At 44.7% G+C, this 24,962-nt stretch overlaps 1 protein-coding gene across 10 annotated transcripts; it reads left to right on the top strand.

Moving 5' to 3' along the window:
* The first annotated feature begins 184 nt into the window (after window positions 1-184).
* Window positions 185-24,718, top strand: ZNF558 (zinc finger protein 558). 10 transcript variants are annotated; one of them, XM_063658432.1, is made up of 11 exons: window positions 185-319; window positions 1,110-1,190; window positions 6,380-6,491; window positions 8,014-8,120; window positions 8,705-9,040; window positions 10,339-10,448; window positions 10,988-11,076; window positions 11,726-11,852; window positions 19,825-19,920; window positions 20,404-20,486; window positions 20,984-24,718. In XM_063658432.1, the coding sequence occupies exons 6-11, from the start codon at window positions 10,418-10,420 to the stop codon at window positions 21,764-21,766; spliced, it is 1,209 nt and encodes a 402-aa protein (XP_063514502.1). In that variant the 5' UTR covers window positions 185-319; window positions 1,110-1,190; window positions 6,380-6,491; window positions 8,014-8,120; window positions 8,705-9,040; window positions 10,339-10,417; the 3' UTR covers window positions 21,767-24,718. The 10 variants fall into 10 exon arrangements, with proteins under 10 accessions (XP_063514502.1, XP_063514501.1, XP_063514505.1 ...); XM_063658431.1 differs by having other exon boundaries at window positions 6,375-6,491; XM_063658433.1 differs by lacking the exon at window positions 185-319 and adding an exon at window positions 345-449 and having other exon boundaries at window positions 6,375-6,491.
* Window positions 24,719-24,962: the final 244 nt, after the last annotated feature.

The raw sequence follows: 24,962 nt of genomic DNA, 5'->3' as shown, positions 1-24,962 counted from the left end.
CCCGCTACTGCCCCAGGCCAGGGCCCAACTTTGTGCCCACTAAGCAAACTAGAACACCTCTGCCCAAGGCTGGGGTGCGCAGCCGCCCCTCCTGCCCGCCGCGCCTGTTGCCTAAGCGCCGAACCCCCAACACGCTCGACTCTGCGAGGCTGCCCGCGCGAGCCGGAAGGGGAGGTGCAGCGCGGCTCTCCCCAGACCGGAAGCGGAAGCGCAAGCGCGGGGCGGTACCGTGGGAGGGGCCGCGCGTGGGTTAGCGGGGAGCGAGTCCCTCCGTCCCCGCGAGTCGGCGCTTTTGGCCCTGCGGGAGGGGCCGGGCTCGGTGAGCGACTGGTGGGGGCTCGGGTCCGAGTCCAGGGGGCGACGTGGGCCGCGGATACCGCCAGCCGCGGGCCCTGCGTCCCTCCCGGGAGCCGTGTTTCCGTTCATGAGGCCTCGGGCTGTGTGCTTAGGTCAGCACGAAGCTGCTGCTTGCTCCTGGGTCGGGGCACCGCGCCGCTGTCGCCTCCTCAGAGAGTCCCAGTCGCCTTCACCCGGGGCGATTCTGCGCCCCAGGGGACTTGTGCCTGTAGCTGGAGACGGCTGTGGTTGTCACAAATTGCGGAGAGGGGAGGCTGCTACTGTCACCTAGAGGGTGGAGGCCGGGGAAGAGGGACGCTGCTTGCTCTTAAAGATCCTACGTTGTACAGGACAGTCCCCCACAACAAAGAATTAACAGTAGTGCCAGGTTGGGAAACCCTGCTCTAGGGCCTTAAAAAAAAAAATCTTTGCAGTTCTGAATAAACTACATAAATTGTTAAAAATTCAGCTTAGTCACTTAATAGGGCCTCTAAGTGACAAGATATTTTTAAAGCCCGTGGAGTCACCATAGAATCTCTCTCCAGCCTAGTAAGTTGAGCAAGTCAAATGCACACAGCATTAAGCTGTTTTCTCTCCTCTTAGGAATCAGGTAAAGCCAGTCCTGGCCCATAGGCTGGGCCCTTATTACACATTTAATCATTGAGTACCCAAAAAAAGTGAATGGGATGGTGTTTCCAGCAGCTGTATACAACAACTGTACAACCTATACAAAGCCTCGAAAGAAATCTTGGTGTCTTTTTTTTTTTTTTTAGATGAGAAAAGCATCATTCAAGCTCAGATTCGTATTGAAGCCTGCCACAAGGTCCACCTGTTGTGGGTTTGTGTGTGACCAGGTGAGTACAGTGTGGAACCTACAACAAGGTTCCAGCAGGCTCTGCTGTGTAGAACTGCTGGTGGGCTTTTCCTGTGCTGGGGTTGTAACCACATGGAAGTCACTAAGAGTGAAGGTATCTTAAGGAAAGTTCAAGGTAAAAAGACAGAGGTATTTATGGTTGCATGTGTGTAAATAAGTAAATACAGTTACATGCAAATAAGTATCCACAAAACAAACATACAAATAATGTAAAGATGTGTAACTGTAGCTAAATACAGATTTTCTGGTATGCTATAATAAATATAGAAAATATTTACATGTATATGTAGTGTTATAAGTCTTCCCACTAACAACTACCAGGACTACTCAGCAACATTCTTCAGGCCTGTTTGATCTGACTTTTTTTTTTTTCTTGAGACCAAGTCTCGCTCTGTTGGCCAGGCTGGAGTGCAGTGGCGTGATCTTGGCTCATTTCAACCTCCACCTTCCAGATTCAAGCAATTCTTCTGCCTCAGTTTTCTGGGTAGCTGGGACTACAGACAATTGCCACCACGCCCAGCTAACTTTGTTTGTATATTCAGTAGAGACGGGTTTTTGCCATGTTGGCCAGGCTGGTCTCAAACTCCTCACCTCAAGTGATCTGTCCACCTCAGCCTCCCAAAGTGCTGGGATTACAGGTGAGAGCCACCGTGTCCGGCTGTCGATTTGATTTCTAAAGGCATATCGGCCCTCCACCAAACTTCAAAATATAAGGGTATTTGTAAAAAGGATGATTTGTTAGTAACAAATTTAAAATTAAGTTGACCAGCGACCAGATGTGTTTTGAGCAATGGGATTTTTTTTTTCCTAATGAGATTTGAAAACATTTGGAAGAATATTAAGCAACAACTTATAGATTGAAGGGTAGGGAAATGGTTTCCAAAGATTGTCCTCTGTACCTTTCGTCCTGTATTACTCCATTTTCACACTGCTATAAAGAGCTACCTGAGAGTTTTCACACTGCTGTAAATAACTTCCTGAGACTGAGTGACTTACAAAGGAAAGAAGTTTAATTGACTCAGTTCTGCACGGCGGGGGAGGCCTCAGGAAACTTACAATCATGGCAGAAAGCAAAGGGAAAGCAAGGCACATCTTACATGGCAGCAGGGGAGAGAGAGTAGACATAAACGCCAAACTTCTAAACCATCAGATCTCGTGGGAACTTACTATCAGGAGAACAGCAAGGGGGAAGTCTGCCCCCATGATTCAGTCACTTCCTACCAGGACCCTCCTCTGACACGTGGGGATTATTACAACTCGAGATGAGATTTGGGTGGGGGACACAGAGCTGACGATATCACTTCCTAATAGGAATTAACTTTGTTTCTTAAAACTTCTCTGAAATAACAGTATGGTGATTCATATTGCAGAGAATCATGTTAAGTAATCTAGTATTAAATTGTGGGGTTTCTGCTCATTGTATGTGTGTTCACCTTTTCCATTCTAGCTTTCCTACAACATTCTTGAGGGAATGTTTACTTATCATGCAATAGATATTATTTGAGTGCACAGTTTATGGTGAGCAACCATCCTCATTTATTCAGGACCAAGGGGTATGCTAGGGCACAGGACATCCAGTGTTCAAAACGGGACAATCCTTGGCACACTAGGTCACCTCCATGAATCAGGTCCTAGGTCAGATGCATAGGGACCCTGGAGGACCTGAAATGGCCCCTGTCTCACATAAAGTTTACCTTCTAACAGGGAAGATAAATTTTAAACCATGAATGACAGGAGTGATTTGGGAGCTTGGCACTAGTGAACTTGATCAGAGGGAACAGGGAAGCTTTCTTGGAAAGCATATTTAGCTTGAGAGCTTAAGTTATTACAGAACCAAACGGGTCTGCTCACCTGGTGGTGCAGTGAAACCAGATGTCTATATTGAGGGTTGCTACGATAGATAGAAAGGCTTTTATTGCAGAACACTAAGCAAGGAGGACCAGACCATTAAATGTTCAAATCCTGGCCTCCCTAGTGGCTTTTAGGCAAGGAATTTTTTTTTTTTTTTTTTTTTTTTTTTTTTTTTTTGAGACAGAGTCTCGCTCTGTTACCCAGGCTGGAGTACTGTGTCGCAATCTCAGCTCACTGCAACCCCCGCCTCCCGGGTTCAAGCAATTCTCCTGCCGAAGACCTCCTGAGTAGCTGGGATTATAGGCGCCCACCACCACGCCCGGCTAATTTTTGTATTTCCAGTAGAGACAGGATTTCACCATGTTGGCCCAGCCGGTCTCTATCTCCTGACTTTGTGATCCACCTGCCTCAGCCTCCCAAAGTGCTGAGATGGTACAGGCATGAGCCACCACACCCGGCCTTTTTTTTTTCAATGAGACAGAATCTCACTTGGTCGCCCAGGCTGGAGTGCAATGGCACGATCTCAGCTCACTGCATCCTCTGCCTGCCAGGTTCAAGTGATTTTCCTGCCTCAGCCTCCCAAGTCCCTGGGATTACAGGCACATACCACCACACCCAGCAAATTTTTTGTATTTTTAGTAGAGACAGAGTTTCACCATGTTAGCCAGGTTGGCCTCAAACTCCTGAACTCAGGTGATCCGCCTGCCTAGGCCTCCCAGAGTGCTGGGATTACAGACATGAGCCACCGCGCCCGGCTAGGCAAGGATTTCTGAAGGCAACAGTAAATTACAGAAAAGCAGAAGCTACAGGCAAAATCATAAAGCAATACATGGAGGTTACACACTGGTTTAGACCTAAAAGGGCAAGGATGTCTTGAAGCAGGAGCTTATGTGTCATAGGTAGATTGAAAGATTTTTCTGATTTGTAATTGGTTAAGGAAAAGAAGCTTTGCTTAAAAATTTAGAGTCAGTAGGAAAATGTTAACTGGCTGGGAGAAGTGACTTTCTCCAAGCCCCTCAGCAAGAAACTTAGCACAAAGGATGCTGAAGCTCAGCCTTCATGTCCCCCTTATCTGGGGTCTCTGAGCCAGCAGCTCCATTTGGTGGGGGTCCTCAGTGGGAGTCCCAGCCTCTGAAAGGCAGCTCAGGGACACATGTTAAGATGTTATCTTTAGTTTCCATGGGGAAAGCAATCATCTCTGGAGCCTTAACTTCTTTGGCTGTTGTTTTAAGTTACTATTAGCTTCCTGTTTAACAAGTTCCATATTTACTTTTGGGGCTAGCTGGATGCTCGGAATTTCCCTTAAAGGAATTTCAGGATTTTCCTTTATTTTCCCACTTGGGGTTCACAGGCCCCTGAAAAAGGGAATTGCTGCTCCATCTCCAAGTTGGGGTCAGATGTAGCTAGTCATAGGGCTCAACTAGAGTGAGGGGACAGGGATATGTCCAAGAGAGCACTGCCATCAAGGAAGCTGCATAAGGAAAGCCCCTGCAGCAGGAGAGAGGCTGCCATGCTCCCTGCACTGGGAACACAGGGATGGCTGAAGCCGAGACAAGAACAGGGAAAGAAGCTGGGCGCAGTGGCTCACACCTGTAATCCCAGCACTTTAGGAGACCAAGGCGGGCTGATTACCTGATGTCAGAAGTTCGAGACCAGCCTGGCCAACATGGTGAAACCCCGTCTCTACTAAAAGTACAAAAATTAGCTGGATATGGTGGCACACACCTGTAGTCCCAGCTGCTCAGGATGCCAAGACAAGAGAATTGCTTGAACCTGGGAGGCGGAGGTTGCAGTGAGCAGAGATTGCACCACTGCTCTCAGCCTGGGTGTAAGAGTGAGACTCCTCAAAAAAAAAAAAAAAGCAGGGAAAGAAGTGTGACCAAGACCAAGACCAAGAGGGAGGCAGAACCATACTAGGCCTCACTTCAGACTCTGTTCTCCGGCCAGTGGGAAGACACTAAAGAGTTGTGGGCCAGAGGGTGATGTAATTTGCATGTAGTGGAAGCATGCAGATAACAAGGACTTCAGGATTCAGAAGGAAGGCATTTAAGAGGCAAAAGAGGAGGTGTTCGGAGGTAATTTAGGAATCACATGATTGCTCCCTATGCCTGGATGATGGTCTTGGAGTAGGAAGGATGTAGAAAGTAGAGACCTGGGAGTTTAGAGCTGAAAGAATGTGATGCTGCTCGCTTTCCTCCATGCATTGGTCAGAGGGCTGAGAGCACTCACTGTGCCCCAGCGCCTGTCTGTGCAAACCTGCAGGTAGCCCCCTTAGCCCAGGGCCATGTGCCTGCCCTCACTTTGCCACTCACAGGGCCTCAGATCTGCATCCTCAAGGAAGTCAGGCCTGCATATATCTAGGCCCTGTCCAGCATGGTAGCCACTAGCCACATGGAGCTATTTCAGTTAAACCAATGAGAATGAAACACAATTAAAAATTCATTTCCGGGCAGGGCTCAGTGGCTCATGCCTGTAATCCCAGCACTTTGGGAGGCCGAGGCGGGTGGATCACCTGAGGTCAGGTGTTCAAGACCAGCTTGGCCAACATGGTGAAACCTTGTCTCTACTAAAAATACAAAAATTAGTCGGGCATGGTGGTGGGCGCCTGTAATCCCAGCTGCTGGGGAGACTGAGGCAGAAGAATTGCTTGAACCCAGAAGGCAGAGGTTGCAGTGAGCCAAGATTGCACCACTGGACTCTAGTCTGGGCAACAAGAGCAAAACTTCATCTCAAAAAAAATAAAACTAAATTTATTTTCTCAGCCATACTAGCCACATTGCAAGTATTAGAGTAGAATTATAGAACATCTCCATCATCACCAACAGTTGTGTTGGGCAGCTGGCATAGAGTGGCCCATCTGCTGTGACCGTCCTCCATATCCAGGGCAGGGTAGGGCAGGGGTCAGAGGATCTGTCAACTGAAGAGACCCCTTCTGTCCTAGTGGGAAATTTCTGCTTCCAGACAGCCTTGAATAGGGACTCAGGGCCTGAAAATGTCCCAGGTACCTTCTCTACTTGTTTTCTTCTTGGAGGCCCAGTGAACTGGCTGGAGGCCAACCCCCCTCTCACTCCCCAGCTCGGTGACTGGAACTACTGTGTGCCTACCTGCACATCAGGTCCTTTATGGGGAAAAAGGAGATACTTCCTCCTGTAGAGGGTAGGGAAGTTCTGCAGCAGTTGCCTGGGTCTGCTGAACTCACCCAAAGGGAAGGTGTGATGTGAAAGGTGTGTTAGTTTCCTATTGATGCTGTAACAAACTACCACAAATTCAGGGACTTAAAACAACACACATTTATCCTCTTGCCTTTCTGGAGGTCAGAAATCCTCAATAAGCTGGAAGGCCTGCACTCCCTCTAGAGCAGGAGTCCCCAGCCCCTGGGCCACGGACCGGTGCTTATAAACAGGGCTGCACAGCAAGATGTGAGCGGCAGGTGAGCGAAGCTTCATCTGTATTTACAGCCACTCCTCATCGCTCGCGTTACCACCTGAGCTCCACCTCCTGGCAGATCAGTGGCAGCATTTGATTCTCATGGGAGCCCAAACCCTGTTGTGAACTTTGCATGCGAGAGATCTGGATTGCACACTCCTTATGAGAATCTAATTCCTGATGATCTGTTGCTTTCTCCCATCACCCCCAGATGGGACCATCTAGTTGCAGGAAAACAAGCTCAGGGCTCCCACTGACTCTACATTATTGTGAGTCGTATAATTATTTCATTATGTATTACCATGTAATATAATAGAAATAAAGTGCAGAATAAATGTAACGTGCTTCTAAAACATCATCCTGAAACCATTCCCTGCCCAGCCCCACTGCCACCCCGTGGTCCATGGAAAAATTGTCTTCTATGAAACCAGTCCCTGGTACCAGAAAGGTTGGGGACCACGGCTGTAGAGGCTCTAGGGGAGAACCCATTTCCTGCGTTTTTCATCTTGTAGAGGCCACCAGCCTTCCCCGACTGTGGCTTGTTCCTCCATCATCAACACCAGCAGGGCAGCATCTTCCAGTCTCTCTGTATGTTATCTCCTTCCTGCTACACACACGCTCCCTTCTTCTCTCATCTCATCCCATCCTTCTTTGAACTGACCCTCCTGTTTCCCTTTTATAAGGACCCCTGTAATCACAGTGGGCCCACCCAGGATCATCCCCCATGTCAGGATCCTTGCCTTCTTCACAGCTGCAGAATCCCTTTTGTCATGTAAGGGGGTAGATCCAGAGGTTCTGGGGATTAGAACACAGACCCCTTCCTTGGGAGAGCAGGAAGTTAATCATCTGTCTACCACAGAGGCCCAAGAGCTAAAGACTCCCTGCAACTTGATTTTTTCGCGGAACCCGAACTCACCCTGAATGACCAGTGCCCCCATCCCTGCCCATTCACACCCTTCACTCCTTTTATCTTTTGGGTTCATGTCATGGAGGTCACACATGGAAACCTCCAGAAACTGGCTTTATGGAGTTAACGTTTTATTCTATAAATCCAGAGAAAGGAGGCTTTCCCGTCTTATAAAAAGGACACATGACATTGCTTTGTACCTTGATTTTTTTTTTCACTTAAATTTATTGGAGATAATCTCTCTGAATACCTAGAAATCTTTTCAGGGGTTCTTTGTTTTGGTTTTGGTTTTGGGGTTTTTTTTCCTGGCTACATGTTTCTTCGTTATTTATTAAGTTGCCGCAAAAGTGATTGCAGGTTTTGCCATTGAAAGTAATGGCAAAAACCGCAATCACTTTTGCACCAACCTAAAAGCTATCACATAGTTTATTCAACCAATCCCCTACTGATGGTCACTTGTGGTATTTTCAATCCTCTGCGATTATACGAAGTGCCACAGTGAATCATCTTACACATGTCTTTTAGTATTTGTGTACCTTTGAGATAGATTTCTAGAAGTGGGGTTCTAGGAAAGAACAAATGTTTTTTGCAGCTTTGCTTGACACATTTCCTTCCCTAGGGGTTACCCCCAGCAGTGTGTGAGAATGAAGAGTGTGGGCCACTGTTTCTCTGTTGACCTGCCAGCTAGGAAATAGCGCCAGAGTTGCTGCAATCCGCATCTCCCTAGTGAGTAAGGTCATTGGCGATTCCATCAAGGGTATTGTCCTTGGGATGATAGTAGGGAAGCCAGATTGCACCGTGTGATGACTCAGGAAAGGGGACAGAGTGAAGAGCTGTGGCTGGAATGGGGGACACAGACGGGGCAGTAACCGGAAAGAAAGCTGTGCCCCAAGGATAGGCTCATCGCACTACAGAAGATGCCACATCAGCCTTGAGGGGCGTGAGGAAGGGTCTAGCAGCATGGGAGAGCTAGAAGGGAAAGGGCGGAGGAGAGAGCTTCGAGCACAGACAGCTCCTCAAAAGCAGGAGGGTGGACCCCAGGCCAGAACTGCCCAGCAGGCCCTGCGGAGAAGGCAGGCAGCTCCTTGTCTGTGATGGGAGGAGGCGGGAGAGCAGGGCGCAGGTTGCAGTGCTGGCAGCAACACAGGAAAGTAGATTCCTACTCGTGATCGTTACCCTGAGAAGCAGGATCGGGATTGTCTGCTGAAAATGAGATGATTTGTCATGTCTTGCTGCCTAACAAATGATCTCAAACCTTAGTCACTTGAAACAACGACCATGTATGGTCCCTCACTGTTTTTGTGTTTCAGGAATTCAGGAGCAGCTTGGCTGGAAGGCTCTGGCTGGAAACTTGCAGAAGGCTGTCAGCTGGGTCCGCATCATCCCAAGGCTCAACGGGTACCGGGGGCCACTCCATGGCCTGCGAGTCGGAGCTGGCTGTCGGTGGGAGGCCTCAGTTCCTCTCCACATAGGCCTCTCCACAGGGCCACTTGAGCATCTTCCCAGCATGGCAACTGGCGTCCCCTAGAGCAACATCCAGGAGACCAAGGCGGAAGCAACTGCAGTGCCTTCTAGGACCTGGCCCTGGAAGTCACCCCTGCACCCACCCCCGCTGTCTCCTCAGCCATATTCTGCTGGTCACACAGGTCAGCTCTAATTCCATGTGTGTGTCGGGCCTACGCAGGGTGTGAACACCAGGAGGCTGGGATCATCAAGGGCTCGTTAGGAAGCAGTTACCACAGAGGGGACAGGGGAGGAGGTGTGAAGTTTAAAGAGAGGAGAGGAGGTTTGACGAGTGGGAAGCCATGCTGACCTGTGGGATCGCCCTGCAGGCTGAGGGTTCTTTACACGTTGATGACCGTGTTATTCCTGAGTGGCAGCATCACAGCCCTTGCACAGGGTGGTCTGCCCGAACGTCCCCTGGAGCAGGTGGATGATTGAAGTCACGCCTGGCTGGAGTTCTGCTGGGCTGGCGTGACAGTGGGGGGTGGGGAGGAGGAAATCAGCTGAAATGAGGGACAGTGACATCCAAGCTGGGTGAGGATGAAATCAAGAGAAGGGGTGGCTGAGGCAGGAGAGGGGGTGACCGAGGCAGAGCATGGGTAGGAGGTGGGCTGACTGAGGCAGGAGGAGGGTGACTGAGGCCGAGCACAGGCAGGAGGGAGGTGACCAAGGCAGGAGGGGGGTGACCGAGGCAGGAGGGGGGTGACCGAGGCAGGAGGGGGGCTGACTGAGGCAGGATGGGGGTGACCAAGGCAGAAGAGGGGTTGACTGAGGCAGGAGTGGGGTGACCAAGGCAGGAGGAGGTGACTGAGGCCTGTGTGTGGTCGGAGGACATGTGGTGAGAGAAAAAAGGAGTGAACGCGGTGGAAGTTGAGGAAGGAGGTTGGGTTCACAGAGAGGGGAGTTTCTGAACATTGTTCTGGGTGGTGGGACAGTGCCTGGTGATGACCAAGGCTGAGGGGACCTGTGGAAACGTGTGGCTGATGAGGAGAGAGGGGACAAAGGGCCCTGCAGCTGAGGAACTCGAGACTCTGGGGGTCTCTGACATCCTCCAGGAGCTGGAACTGGAGGTGGGAGGAGTGATGGAGGCGCCGGAGTCCCCAGGGAAGGAGGGAGTATCCGGGAATGCGTTTGTGGCGCACTTGGGAATGCGTTTGTGGCGCACTTGGGTGGGAAGAACGTGCCGTGAGACTGCGTGAAGCCGAGGTTCTCAAAGCGGGTGGGTCAGGGAGGTACCGGTCGTTGTGTTGGGGACAGAGGAAGGCAAGTTTTCCATCAGGTGGCCCTGAATTCATTGTCTGCTCAGCAAAATAAAGGCCCAGTGTGGAAGCCAGAACTTGCATTTGAAGAAGGATGGGAAGGATGGGCTGAGGAGGGCCCATCCCCAGCAGCCCGAGAGGGAGGAGGCCGTGGAGACTTGGAGCGTTCCCATTTCTTCCAGAGCGCTGTCCTGAGAGCACTGCAGGAAAAGGAAGGAGCGTCCTGCTTCCCGGCTGCCGTGTTGCTGTCAGAGTCACAGGATGGCGGCCATCGTCCTGCCCCCGACTGCTGGTGAGTCATGGGGTCCTGGCATTTCTCAGAGTCCAGGCTTGAAAGGTCCTGACCCACAGCATGGGACGGGAGGGGGTTGGGCTGAGCAGGTGAGGCAGGAGTGGAGCCCCAGGGACCCAGAGGTCGTCCGTGTCTGATCGGGCGGCTCTCGGGATTTGGGACTTAGGCATTTGGGTGTCTGTGGATGTCACCTGTGTGGTGAATGTGCTGGAGCTTTTAAATTCTCCCTTTAGTTCTTTCTGTGAACCTGATAAAAACACAGTGACGCCCTTGGAACTTCAGTTTCGTCATCTGTGAAGTGGGAATAATCCCTTCCCCAAGTGCAGTCAGACCTTGAGCCCTGTTGTCTTTGGTTGGTGAGACAGGGCTGTGTTCGGGTATCTTAGGAGAGCTGTAGGTAGGTGTTTGCATGGGGCGTAGTTAGGCGCTGTGTGGGTGCCTCATCCTTGTGGGTGTGGGAGGTGGATATGGTCGATCATGGGCAGATGTGTGGGTGTCAGACAAGCCTGAATCCCTGGGACTCATTTCTCCTCCTCCAGCTCCCTCTTCCCCATTCCCAGCCTCTCAGCAAAAAGGACACACAAAGGGCGGAGAGCTGGTTAATGAGCTCCTGACAAGCTGGCTACAGGTGAGTCAGATGCTCCTTTTCCCAAATCATTATTCCTTTGGCCAGAAGGTTGGACTTGATACCTTCCAGCAGCCTGGAGCCTCATGGCCAAACCAGGTCCTCAGGCATCCCAGGATTTCCAAGCATCTGATGGAGGGTAAGGGCTGCCCAGAAAATGTCAGTGTGTGTCAACGTTTATTGCAGGTTCAGAGCTCCCTCCAGGGTCCCTGAGTACATCATGTGCTCCTGAAAGTTTTAGGGGAAAACCAAGTAAAGACGTGATGATGTTCTAAACCCAAGCAATTCATAAAGGCCATGGAAATCATTCATTCACTTACCAAGTATTTCTCTGATTTCTGCCATGTCACGGGCCCATGCTCCCCTGGAGATTGAGGGAAATAAGATCACAGGAGCTCCCAGTCTGAGTGAGAAAAGACAGCTGCTCTGTGGTACTGTGCATTGGACCTGGGAGTGGCCTAAGGAGACAAGCATTGAGGGCTGAGCTCAGAAGCCAGGGAGAGGAGCTCAGAACCCCAGAAGAGGAGCTCAGAACCCCCCCACATCTTGTGCTCAGGTTTCCCCAGCCCTGGCTCTGTTTTCTTGGCCCCTCCTCCTGTGCACATTGGTGGGGGTGGCCCTTGGCTAAGCCGTAATGTTTGCAATGCTTTAGGGCTTGGTGACCTTCGAGGATGTGGCCGTGGAGTTCACCCAGGAGGAGTGGGCGTTGCTGGACCCTGCCCAAAGGACACTGTACAGGGACGTGATGCTGGAGAACTGCAGGAACCTGGCCTCACTGGGTAAGCCTGACATCATTCCTGCTTTTATTTAATGACTCCAGTGACAAGACTTGCCTGCTTTTCTTACTTTTTTTATTGTGGTAAAATCCATACAACATAAAATTCACCATTTTTAACCATTCTAAGATGTCCAGTCTAGTGGTTTTTCATATATTCATGGTATTGTGCAAACATCAACACTATCTAATATCACCATATTTTCATCACCCTGAAAGAAACCCCGTCCCTATGAAGCAGCCAATACCTGTTACTTTCCCTACCCACTGCTGCTGGTAACCACTCATCTGGTGTCTGTCTTTAGGAATTTACCTATCCAGAACATATCATATAAATGGAATTACAAAATACATTACCTTTTGTGTCTGACTTCTTTCATGTAGCACAGTGTTTTAAAAGCTTAGTAATGGGCCAGGTGCGGTGGCTCACACCTGTAATCCCAGCACTTTGGGAGGCCGAGGCAGGCGGATCACAATGTCAGGAGTTGGAGACCAGCCTGACCAACATGGTGAAACCCTGTCTCTACTAAAAATACAAATTAGCCAGACGTGGTGGTACGTGCCTGTAATCCCAGCTAGTCAGGAGGCTGAGGCAGGAGAATCACTTGAACCAGGAGGCAGAGGTTGCAGTGAGCTGAGATTGCGCCATTGCACTGCAGCCTGGGCAACAGAGCACAACTGTGTCTCAAAAAAAAAAAAAAAAAAAAAAGGCTTAGCTATGTTGTATGTTGTACCAGTACTTCATTGCTTATGACTGAATGATAGTCCATCGTATGGACATACCACATTTTGCCAATCCATTTTTCTATTGAGAAACATTTGAGTTGTTTCCACTTTTTGACTATCAGGAATAATGCTTTTGTTTAAATGCCCACTTTCCGTTTTCTTGGGTATATACTAGGAGTGGAAGGCTAGGTCTGTGTTTAGCTTCTTGAGGAACTGCCAGACTTTTCCACAGCAGCTGCACCATTGCACATTCCCACCAATGCAGGAGGGTTCCAGCTTCTCTGCATCTTCCCAGCACTTGCCCTTTTGATTATAGTCATACCAGCAGGTATGAAGTGCTATCTCGTTCTTGTTTTGATTTGCATTTTTCTAATGACAAATGACATGGAGCATCTTTTCATGTACTTGTTGAGTATTTTTCTTTGGAAAAATGTCTATTCAAGTCCTTTGCCCATTTTTGTTATTGTTGTTGTTTGTTTGTTTGCTTGTTTTGACACAGAGTCTCCCTCTGTCGCCCAGGCTGCAGTGCAATGGCGCAGCCTGATCTTGGCTCACTGCAACCTCTGCCTCCCGGGTTCAAGTGATTCTCATGCCTCAGCCTCTCAGGTAGCTGGAATTACAGGCATGTGCCACCATGCCTGGCTAAATTTTTTTGTATTTTTTATAGAGACAGGATTTTGCTGTGTTGGCCAGGCTGGTCTCAAACTCCTGGCCTCAAGTGATCTGCCTGCCTTGGCCTCCCAAAGTGCTAGGATTACAGGTGTGAGCCATCACTCCCAGCCCTCTGCCATGTTTTATTTGGGTTGTTTATTTTTGCTGTTGGATTTTAAAAGTTCATTTTATATTCTGGGTACCAAATCCTTATTCAAAATATAATGTATTCAAAATATAATGATTTCTCTATTCTTTGGGTATCTTTTCATTTTCTTGATAATGTCCTTTGATGCATAAAAGTTTTAATTGTGACCAGGCACGGTGGCTCACGCCTGTAATCCCAGCACTTTGGGAGGCTGAGATGGATGGATCACCTGAGGTCAGGAGTTCAAGACCAGCCTGGCCAACTTGGTGAAGCCCCATCTCTACTAACAATGCAAAAATTAGCCGGGCGTGGTGGCAGGTGCCTGTAATCCCAGCTACTTGGGAGGCCGAGGCAGGAGAATCACTTGAACCTGGGAGGCAGAGGTTGTAGTGAGCCGAGATCCACTGTACTCCAGCCTAGGTGACAGAACAAGACTCCGTCTCAAAAAATGAGAAAAGTTTTAATTGTGATGAAGTTTTTTGTATCTAGTTTTTCTTTTTTGTTTGTGCTCTTGGTGTGATACCTAAGAATCCATTGCTCAAGTCAAGGTCATGAAGATTTACCCCTATGTTTTCTTCCAAGAATTTTCTAGTGTTAACTCTTCCACTCAGCTGTTTGATAGATTTTGAGTGAATTTTGCATATGGTGTGGAGAAAGGGTCAACTTCATTCTTTTGCATGTGTGTATATCCAGTTGTCTCACCACCTTTATAGAAGATGTTGTTCTTTCCCCATCAAATGACCTTGGTACCCTTATTGAAAATTATGTGGCCATACACACTGGAGTTTATTTACATACTCTCAATTCTGTTCCACTGGTCTGTATATCTCAAACTCCTGACCTCAAGTGATGCGCCTACCTGGGCCTCCCAAAGTGCTGGGATTACAGGTGTGAGCCACTGCTCCTGGCTCCATTGGTCTATGTATCTATCCTTGGGTCAGTACCACAATGCCTTGATTATTGTTACATTGTAGTAAGTTTTGATAGCAGGAAGTGCAAATCTTTCTACTTTATTCTTCTTTTTCAGCACTTGTCTGTTCAAGATCCCTTGCAATGCCATGAATTTTCAGATCAGTTTGTGCGTTTCTGAAAGGAAAAAAAACTCAGAATTTTGATAATGATTGTTTTACCTCTGTAGATAATTTTGGGTAGTATTGTCACCTTAACAATATTAAGGCTTCCAATACATAACCTTATTATTTTTTTTGAGACAGAGTCTCACTCTGTCACCAGGCTGGAGTGCAGTGGTGCAATCTCGGCTCACTGCAACCTCTACCTCCCAGGCTCAAGTGATTCTCCTGCCTCAGCCTCCCGAGTAGCTCAGACTACAGGCACACACCACCACGCCCAGCTAATTTTTGTATTTTTAGTAGAGACAGGGTTCCACCATGTTGGCCAGGATGGTCTCAATCTCTTGACCTCGTGATCCACCCACCTCGACCTCCCAAAGTGCTGGGATTTCAGGTGTGAGCCACCGCACCTGGCCCTGTTACTCATTTTTAATTTCATTCTATTGTGGTTAAGGAAGGTACTTTGTATGAATTCATTGTTTTTTAATTTAGTGAGACTTTTTTATAGCCTAACATATAATCTATCCTGGAGAATGTTCCATGTGCATTTGAGATGAATATGGATTCTCTTGTTGGGTGGTGTGTTCTTTATATATTTGTTAGGTCTAGTTAGTTTATTGTTTAAGCCCTCTGTTTCCTTTTTGATCTTCTAATATGTTGTTTTATCCATTATTGAAAGTGGAGTATTGAAGTCTCAAACGATTATTATAGAACACTCTATATCTTCCTTCAATTATGCCAGTTTTTACTTCGTACATTTTGGAGTTCTTATTAGGCACATATATGTTTATAATTGTTACATTTTCTCCATAAATTGATGCTTTATACATCTATAATGTCCTTCTCTGTGTTTTATAACAATTTTTATTGTATGAAATAATCTTTTTCCATTATTTCACTATCAGTCATATTTGTGGCTTTGAATATAAAGCAAGTGTCTTATAGACAGTGTGTACAGATGCTCCACAACTTTGATGGGGCTATGTCCCCGTAAAGCCATTGTAAGTTAAAAATACCATAAGTCAAAAATGCAAAACAATGAAAAAAGAAAAAAAAAAGTCAAAAGTGCATTTAATTCACCTAACCCACTGAACATCATAAGTTAGCCTAGCCTAAACATGCTCAGAACACTTACATTAGCCTACAGTTGGGCAAAATCATCTAACGTAACAGTGTATTTTAAATAAAGTATTGAATATCTCAACAATTATAAATTATATATTTAATATGGTACTGAAAGTGAAAAATAGAATGGTTGTAGGGTACTTGAAGTGTGGTTTCTACTGAATGCATATGACCTTTGCACCATCATAAAGTTAAAAAATCATACCATGGTAAGCTGGGGACCATCTGTAATTGGGTTATTTTTTAAATCCATTCTGCCAAAATCCACCTTGTAATGATGTAATTACTGATAAGGAAGGAGCTACTTTTGCCTATTTACTATTTGCTCTATAACTATTTACTTTTTTCTATGTGTCATATCATTTTTGTTCCTCAGTTCTTTCATTTTTGTTTTGTGTTAGATATTTTCTAGTGGACCATTTTGATTCCCTTCTCATTTCTTTTTATCCGTTTTGGTTATTTTCTTAGTAGTTGCCCTGAGAATATTAATAAGCATTTTAATTTATAACAATCTAGTTTAATAGCAACTTAGTTTCAATAGTATATGAAAACTTTGTTTCACTGTAGCTGTTCTGTTTAGAAATTTTGTCACAGATTGCATCTGTATACATTGTGTGCCCATAAATGTAGATGTGTAATCATTTATGCTTTTGTCTTTAAATTATGTAGTAATAAAAGAGAAGTTATAAACCAAAAACACATTGTCAGTGACTTTTATATTCACCTCTGTATTTACCTTTACCACTTCCTTTTGTGGATTCAAGTTACTATCCATTATCTTTTCGTTTTGTCCTGAAGTCACCCTTGATCATTTTTTGTAGGGTAGATGTAATAGTGACAAACACTCAGTCTTTGTTTATGGGAAGGTCTTCATTTCTTTATTTTTGAAGGGGAGTTTTGCCAGACATAGAATTCTTGGTTGCCATTTTTTTCTCAGCACTTTGAATATACCACTCCAGCACTTGGTGATTTCCATGGTTTCTATTGAGAAATTGGCTGTAATCTTACCAAGGATCCTGTGTACATGATAAGTCACCTCCCTCTTGCTGTTTTTAGGATGTTGCCTTTGTCTTTCAACAGTTTGATTAATATGTGTTTGATGCCGGGTGCAATGGTTCACGCTTATAATCCCAATACTTTGGGAGGCTGAGGCAGGAGGACCCCTTGAGGCCAGGAGTATGAGACCAGCCTGGGCAACTTGGACCCTGTCTCTACAAAAAATTAAAAAATTAGCCAGACGTGCTGGTGCACACCTGTGGTCCCAGCTTCTTGGAAGGCTGAGGTGGAAGGATTGCTTGACCTAAGGAGATTAAGGCTGCAGTGAGCCATGATCACACCACTGCACTCCAGCCTGGGTGACAGAATAAGACCCTGGCTCAAAAACTGCGTGTGTGTATATGTGTGTGTGTGTGTGTGTGTATTTCAGTATGAATCTCTATTTTTTCAAATTTATTCTACTTGAGTTTGTTGAGATTCTTGGATTTGTACATTTGTGCCTTTCATCAAATTTTAGGAAGTTTTTAGCCATTATTTCTTCAATCTTCTCACCCCTTTCTCTCTTTACATCTCGCTGGTTCTCCGCATCCTATATATGTTGGTAGGTTTGATGGTATCCCACAGGTCTCAGGCTCTGTTCATCTTTTTCAAAATTCCCATTCTGTCTCTCTCTTTCTATCTCTATCTATCTATCTTTGAGACAAGTTCTCATCACTCTGTCACCTAGGCTGGAGTGCAGCAGAGTGATTGTGGCTTACTGCAGCCTTGACCTCCTGGGCTCAAGTGATCCTCCCACCTCAGCCTCCCAAATAGGGAGGCATGGCTAGAGACATGCATCACCATGCCCAGCTAATTTTTTTATTTTTTGTAGAGTCAGGATCTCACTATGTTTCCCAGGCTGGTCTTGAACTCCTGGATGCAAGCAATCCTCCTGCCTCAGCCTCCCAAAATGCTGGGATTACAGACATGAGCCATTGCACCTGGCATCTCTCTTTTTTCTGCTCCTCAGACTGGATAATATCAATTGTCCTATCTTCATGGTCACCAATTTTGTCTTCTGCCTGCTCAGATATGTTCTGAATGTTTCATTTCAGCTATTGTACTTTTCAACTCAATTTTTTTTATTTGCCTTTCTAAAGTTTCTGTCTCTTTATGTTTTCCATTTTTTGTATTTTTTTGATATGCCATAGTCGTACCTATTTTGCTGTTTTTCATTTGTTGAAAATATGTACTCATGGTTTCCTTTAGTTCTTTATACATATTTCTTGTACATCTTTTAGCAGATTTTAAATAGTTGACTTATTTTACTTGTCAAGTCCAGTGTTTGAATTTCTGAAGGGACAATTTCTACCAGCTTTATTTTTCTTATAATGGGCCCAACGTTTGTTTCCTTGCCTCCCTCATAACTATTTTGTTGAAACTAGGTATTTGGAATATTATAATATAGCAATTTGGGAATCAGACTTTTCCCCATCTCCAGAGTTTGTTTTACTTGTTGTAGTTGGTATTGTATCTATAGAACATACAACAGTTCTAAAGTTAGTTCTGAAATAGAACTATTGTATATTCTAAAGTTCTAGAATATCGTATATTGTAAACTCTTGTTAGAATATACAACAGTTCTATTTCAGAACTAACTTTGTAATGTCTGTATTTGTTATGTGTGGCCATTGAAGTCTCTTTTCTGACAGTGTAATGGTCATATAGTGATTTGAAGGCCTGGAACAAAAAAGGAAAAAACTTCCAGTCTCTTTACATGGGCTCTGCGTGTACATAGGGACATGCCTTTAATACTTAGGTAGGCAGTTAACTCTGCCTTGACCTTCATTTCTGGCTTGTGCAGAGCCTGAAGGTCACCAAAAGGTGAGGGTTTCATGCCTTCTAAGGTATTTTCTGGGCATGCTCCCAGCCCTGAGTATGTGCTTGGAATTACAGGTTCTTAAGAATATGAGGAAGATTTTCAAAGTCCTACTCCCCAAACATCTTTTTCCCCATTTTTCCTTTCAGGCTTTTTGGTTAGTCTTTTGTTTGCTTCTACTGTTTTCTCTTGCCTCAAGCAGTACTGACTAATACATTTGCCTTTACATGTGTCGATCACGTGTGTTCCAGGTAACCAGCTCAGTCCTGAAAGAATTTGGAGTTAGATAAATAAAGACAACCCTTTGAGCCAGTCCTTCAGGGAACCACCAGACAGGTCAGGAAAAGCAACCACAGAGTAAGGTCTGTTCTGCTCCCTGCAAGTACTAGGAATGCAGGCTGTTGTCTTCAAGGTTGTAGAAAAAGCAGGGGAAAGAGGTCCATTTAAAGTATCATAAAGCTCTCTTACCCAGATTCAGCTGGGTTTTCTGAGAAGGCATTCTCCTGATTGCTGTGGACTTTTGATACATTTCAAGAATTCCAATAAAGTTGATTCTGACCGCTTTTGCCAGTCTACTCACTGTTTTTGTGGAGGGATGAACGTTTGGAATTCCCTCCTCCACCGCTGTCACTGTCATCACTTCTTTCAAGTTTTCTTAAGCACCTCTGTGTTCCTAGGTCTGTGCAGGGGCTTGAGAGTACAGTGATGAATGGGACCATATGGTCCCACCCTCATGGGCAGTCTCTAATTCCTGCCTTATGAACTGAAGATCTATTTCTTGTTCTGACTTTATATTCTTCATGGCTAAAAGTTTTGGGGCCTCTGAAGTGTGCATTTGAACTTAGGCATGGCCTTCTGGGGCTGTTTATTCCCTATCACCCTGAATATCTAGTTGAATATGCTTGCATTTTTGTTCCATGAGAGTTACCATATGCACTAGAATTAAGGTGTAATTGGCGGGGCGTGGTGGCTCATGCCTGTAATCCCAGCACTTTGGGAGGCCAAGGTGGGTGCATCACAAGGTCAGGAGATCAAGAGATCAAGACCTGCCTGGCCAACACAGTGAAACCCCGTCTCTACTAAAAATACAAAAATTAGCCAGGCGTGGTGGTATGCACCTGTAGTCCCAACTACTCGGGAGGCTGAGGCAGGAGAATCACTTGAACCTGGAAGGCAGAGAGGTTGCAGTGAGCCAAGATCATGCCACTGCACTTCAGCCTGGGCGACAGAGCAAGACTCCATCTCAAAAAAAAAAAAAAAAGAAAAAAAGAATTAAGGCATAATTTATTTCACTGCTCCTAAAGTCACACTTTTCCATCTTCAGAAATGTTGGCTTTCATTTCATGGAGTTGGTTGTCCCCAGCACTGTTCCCTATATCATGTGTATTTTTTCCATAAATAGGGTGTCGTGTTAATAAACCCAGTCTGATATCCCAGTTGGAACAAGACAAGAAGGTGATGACAGAGGAAAGAGGAATTCTACCAAGCACCTGTCCAGGTGAGCACCAGGTGGATATGAGCCCTTGTGAGGAATAACTCTGGCCAGTGACTTGGGAGTTGGGAGTATTACATTAGTTCATGTCAATCAGGGAACTTCGTAAAATACCCTGTTCCTGACAAACATGCACAAGAACATTTGGTATGAGCTTCCTCATGTCCTTTCTTTTCTCTCTAACTCTCTTGTCATCATCTCATACTTTGCTTCAGGCTCAGGGAAGAAACAAAGATGCAACTCTTTTGAAAATTTCAGTCAAGTTCCTTCCCACTTTGCATTCCTGATCACTCCTCTTGTCAATCTGTGATCAATCTCAATTTGTCTAGAATCCTTTTTTAAAATTAATACCTAAAATTTTCATAACCAAATCCTCTTTGTTACAAACATCCTCAAAAGCCCTGATCCCTCAGAATCTGCCTTTACTCATGTGTGCATTTTTCCATTTCTTTTCTCCATCAACCTAAATTTCTTTTCAATTTGTTTCAGATTTGGAGACTCTACTTAAAGCCAAATGGTTAACTCCTAAGAAACATGTTTTCAGAAAAGAACAGTCTAAAGGTGTAAAAACGGTAAGACTAACATGGGTGATTTCTGGTTTTCTATAGTAGGAGAAATGCCTTAAGTTTAGAAAGGGCACAAAATAACCAGGAGAGGCATTAAAGGAAAGTGTCATTTATAATTGAGAATGCCGTGTCCCTGGAGAGACTCTGAAAATTCTAAATATTTAGAGAAGTATGAGTTAGCTCCAAACTTATTTCTTCACTAAGAATTCCCACAAGTAAATATTTCCTATCTGTGGCTCAGCTATTGACTGTTGGGAACAAAACTTCATCCACACATTATCAGAAAATGTTTTGTGAATCTGATAAGGACTTGTGGCAAAGCATCTATGTTTTTTAACTTTCTTAGAGCTAAAACTGGGCAGAAATCACATACAACCACTGAAAGTAGCCAAAATATCAATTATAATAATGTAACAGAATTCCTGGGAGAGAAAATTCCTAGGAGAACATTAAGTATTTCAAATATTATAAATTATAGTTATCATTCATCTCTTAATCCACAGGAAAGAAGTCATCGTGGAGTGAAACTCAATGAATGTAATCAGTGTTTTAAAGTCTTCAGCACGAAATCTAACCTAACTCAGCACAAGAGAATTCATACTGGAGAAAAACCCTATGACTGTAATCAATGTGGGAAGTCCTTCAGTAGCAGATCTTACCTTACTATTCATAAGAGAATCCATAATGGGGAGAAACCCTATGAATGCAATCACTGTGGGAAAGCGTTTAGTGATCCCTCATCCCTTAGACTGCATGTGAGAATTCACACCGGAGAAAAACCCTACGAATGTAACCAGTGTTTTCACGTCTTCCGCACCAGTTGTAACCTCAAAAGCCACAAGAGGATTCACACGGGGGAGAATCACCATGAATGTAATCAGTGTGGAAAAGCTTTCAGCACAAGGTCCTCTCTCACTGGGCACAATAGCATTCATACAGGGGAGAAACCTTATGAATGTCACGATTGTGGGAAAACCTTCAGGAAGAGCTCTTATCTGACACAGCATGTAAGAACTCATACTGGAGAAAAACCCTATGAATGTAATGAGTGTGGGAAATCCTTTAGCAGTAGCTTTTCTCTTACTGTGCACAAGAGAATACATACCGGAGAGAAACCCTACGAGTGCAGTGACTGTGGAAAAGCCTTTAATAATCTCTCAGCTGTGAAGAAACACTTAAGAACTCACACTGGAGAAAAGCCCTATGAATGTAATCATTGTGGGAAATCCTTCACAAGTAACTCCTACCTTTCTGTGCACAAGAGAATACATAATAGGTGGATATGAATTACTGCAGGAACTTCTGGAGGAAAGCACTCATTGATCTTTCATCCCTAAGATAGTTTGAGAGAGTTCACACTGGATGTATAAGTTATTTGTTGCAGCATAACAAATGATCCCCCCAAACTTTGTGGCTTCAAACACAAAATGTTTATTCTCTCACAATTTCTACAGGTCAGGAATTCAAGAACGGCTTATCTCTGTAGTTACACTGCAGGATCTCTCATGCCCTTACTTACAATCAAGATGTCAGCCAAAGCTATGGTTATCTAACATCTTTACTGATGAACAGTCCACTTCCAAGATGACTCATTCACATGCCTGGAAAGTTGATGTTGGTTATTGTCAGGGGACCTTCAGTCATTACCATGTAGGCCTCTCCATGTAGGCCAGTTTACAAGGCTGAGCTCCTTTATGATTTGGCAATAAGTTCTCCCCAAGGTTGGTGATCCAAGAGAGGACCAATACAGAGGCCAAAATGGCTTTTATGACCTATCCTCAGGAGGACTGGTAAGCTTTCACTTATTTCCTATTGTGTTGTCTCACAACACACTAATCCTGATACAATGTGAGAGACTACAGAAGGTATGAATACCAGGAAACAGATCACTCAGAAGCATCTGGGAAATTTGCCATGGAATTAATGAAGAAAAGCTCTCAGCACATCATCCTTCTAATCTAATCAATATGAAATAGCATTCAGTAACTTCTATTAATTCACTCTGAAGAGAAACCTTTGGAGGACAATCTGTATGGTAAAGCTCTCAGCTCGAATTCGCACCTTCATGGGCCCAGAAGATTATGTACTGAGAGAATCCTGAAGAATGAAACAGCTGTAGAAAGCCTTCAGTGCTATCAGCAGGGATTTATGTGACAGCTCACACTAAGGGAGAAAACCTGTGAAGGTCTCAGAAGCCTTCAGTGACATCCCTTAAGACACATTGGAAATCACACAATGGAACAACACTCAGAAATGGGGAATACCCTACAGCAAAAGTGTTCACATTACTGAGCAAACTATAGTGTGGTATTCTGCAGTGACTATGGGAAGGCCTTGAATGTTCTCTCGGTTTTTAAGGGACTTGAGAATTAATTCTGGAGAGAATGCCCCATTGAACATCATCAATATTGGAGAGCTTTCCGTTTTTCTATGTTTGTTAGGAAACCTGTGAGCATTCACACTGCAGAGAAACTTGAAATATAAAGAAGAAGAGAAAGCCTTCAGTGATGCCTCTGTGTTAGGGAAAATATGGAACTTCTCCCTGGATGCAAAACCTATGAGTATATTAATATTGGAAAATTTTTCAGTGATTCTTCTCTTTCTTGTATATGAGAGAACTTATATGGAGAAACCCCTAGGAATGTGATCTGTTAGGATGCCTCAGCCTGAACTCTTCACTGAGTGGCCACAATTTTCACTGGGAACAAAAAGTATAATAACTGTTTTGAGTGTGGGATATCCTTTATCAGTGTCTCATCTGTAGATTGGACTGCTAGCTCATTAATTTTTTTAGTCTTTTTTTCTTTTAATATAAACATTTGTGTATAGCTGTTCCCGAAAATAAACATTAACTTATATTTCATAATTTTAATGCAATATATTTATTATAATTTGCTTGTTAAAGACATCAACACATTGCATATTCAAAAAGTTATTTCCAAATACCTTCTGAGTAATTCAGTTTATCATAATGGAAATTAGTATTTATAAACACATTTTTCTAATTTAATGGTATTTTTGGCAGAGTACATGAGCTTTATGATACTGATTATTTTCTCTCTATCTTGGTATGGCAAATACTGTTGGTTTCTTTCCCAGTGTCCATTCTCTTCTGTTTATTCGTTTCAAGAAACAAACATGTTCAAGTTGTCTGTGAACAATATCGAAAGTTCTCAATCTTATAGTTTTTCCTGAAGCCCAGGCAGGTTTTTTTGCACTCCCCTGGCAATGAGAAGTAAGTCAAAGTCACTGTGGGGAACATCTCCTGGCTTGTTCTCCTCACGTATTTTCCATTCACCTCACCCATTCTGTCTCTTGGAAAGTGGCCTCAAGGTCTAAAGTTTGAAGAGCTGCTTTTTGACCACAATGACAGAAACCAAAGTGCAGCCAAAAATCACAATGCTGTGGGCTCTCCAGGAGCCTCCGATTGGCTGCATCTGCTCTGGGCTCCTTATTCTTACACTTCTTACGTGACTAAAAGAAACCCCTAGGCTGGATGTGGTGTCTCATGCCTTTAATCCTAGCACTTTGAGAGGCCGAGGTGGGTGGATCATGAGGTCAACAGATCGAGACCATCCTGGCCAACATGGTGAAACCCCATCTCTACTAAAAATATAAAAATTAGCTGGGCGTGGTGGTGCACGCCCGTATTCCCAGCTACTCGGGAAACTGAGACAGGAGAATTGCCTGAACCTGGGAGGTAGAGGTTGCAGTGAGCCAAGATGGTGCCACTGCACTCCAGCCTGGCAACAGAGTGACACTCCGTCTCAAAATAAACAAATAAATAAATATTTTTTAAAAAAGAAACCCTTAACTGATTGAAGCCAACATGATCTGTTTGTTTTTGAGGTGGTGTTCTGTTAACTTCCAGCAGGGTGCAGAATCTAACTGGTAAACCTATAAATTGGTCAAATTTTCGCCATGTTGTTTCTTTGAAAAAATGTATATTCTCTAATATTTGGATATAGGGTATATGCACATTAATGCAACTTAATTGTATTTCCAAGTACGGTACATATATTCAGATTTCCTTTTTCTAACCTTATTTAGTGATAGGGGTGTGGTAAACTCTTCCATTATGTATTAACATTGTAATTTTGTCATTTTTATATATTTTGATGTTATGTAACTAGATGCATACAGGATTAGGCATTTTCTTCTGTATTCTTTTTTATGTGGAGATGATATTTTTACATAGCAAAGTATTGTAATGCATTAATAATAAATGGTCAAACATTTATTTATTTATTTATTTATTTTAGATGGAGTTTTGCTCTTGTCACCAAGGGTGGAGTGCAATGGTGTGATCTCAGCTCACTGCAACCTCGGCCTCCCAGGTTCAAGTGATTCTCCTGCCTCAGCCTCCTGAGTAGCTGGGATTACAGGCACCTGCCACCACGCCCAGCTAATTTTTTGTATTTTTAGTAGAGATGGGGTTTCACCATGTTGGCCAGGCTAGTCTCGAACTCCTGATGGTCAGAC

This window comes from Pongo pygmaeus, chromosome 20, assembly GCF_028885625.2.
Source record: "Pongo pygmaeus isolate AG05252 chromosome 20, NHGRI_mPonPyg2-v2.0_pri, whole genome shotgun sequence".
Classification (NCBI taxonomy): Eukaryota; Metazoa; Chordata; class Mammalia; order Primates; family Hominidae; genus Pongo; species Pongo pygmaeus.
Note: the sequence above shows the minus strand (reverse complement) of the source record. Positions and strands in the feature narration are given on the sequence as shown.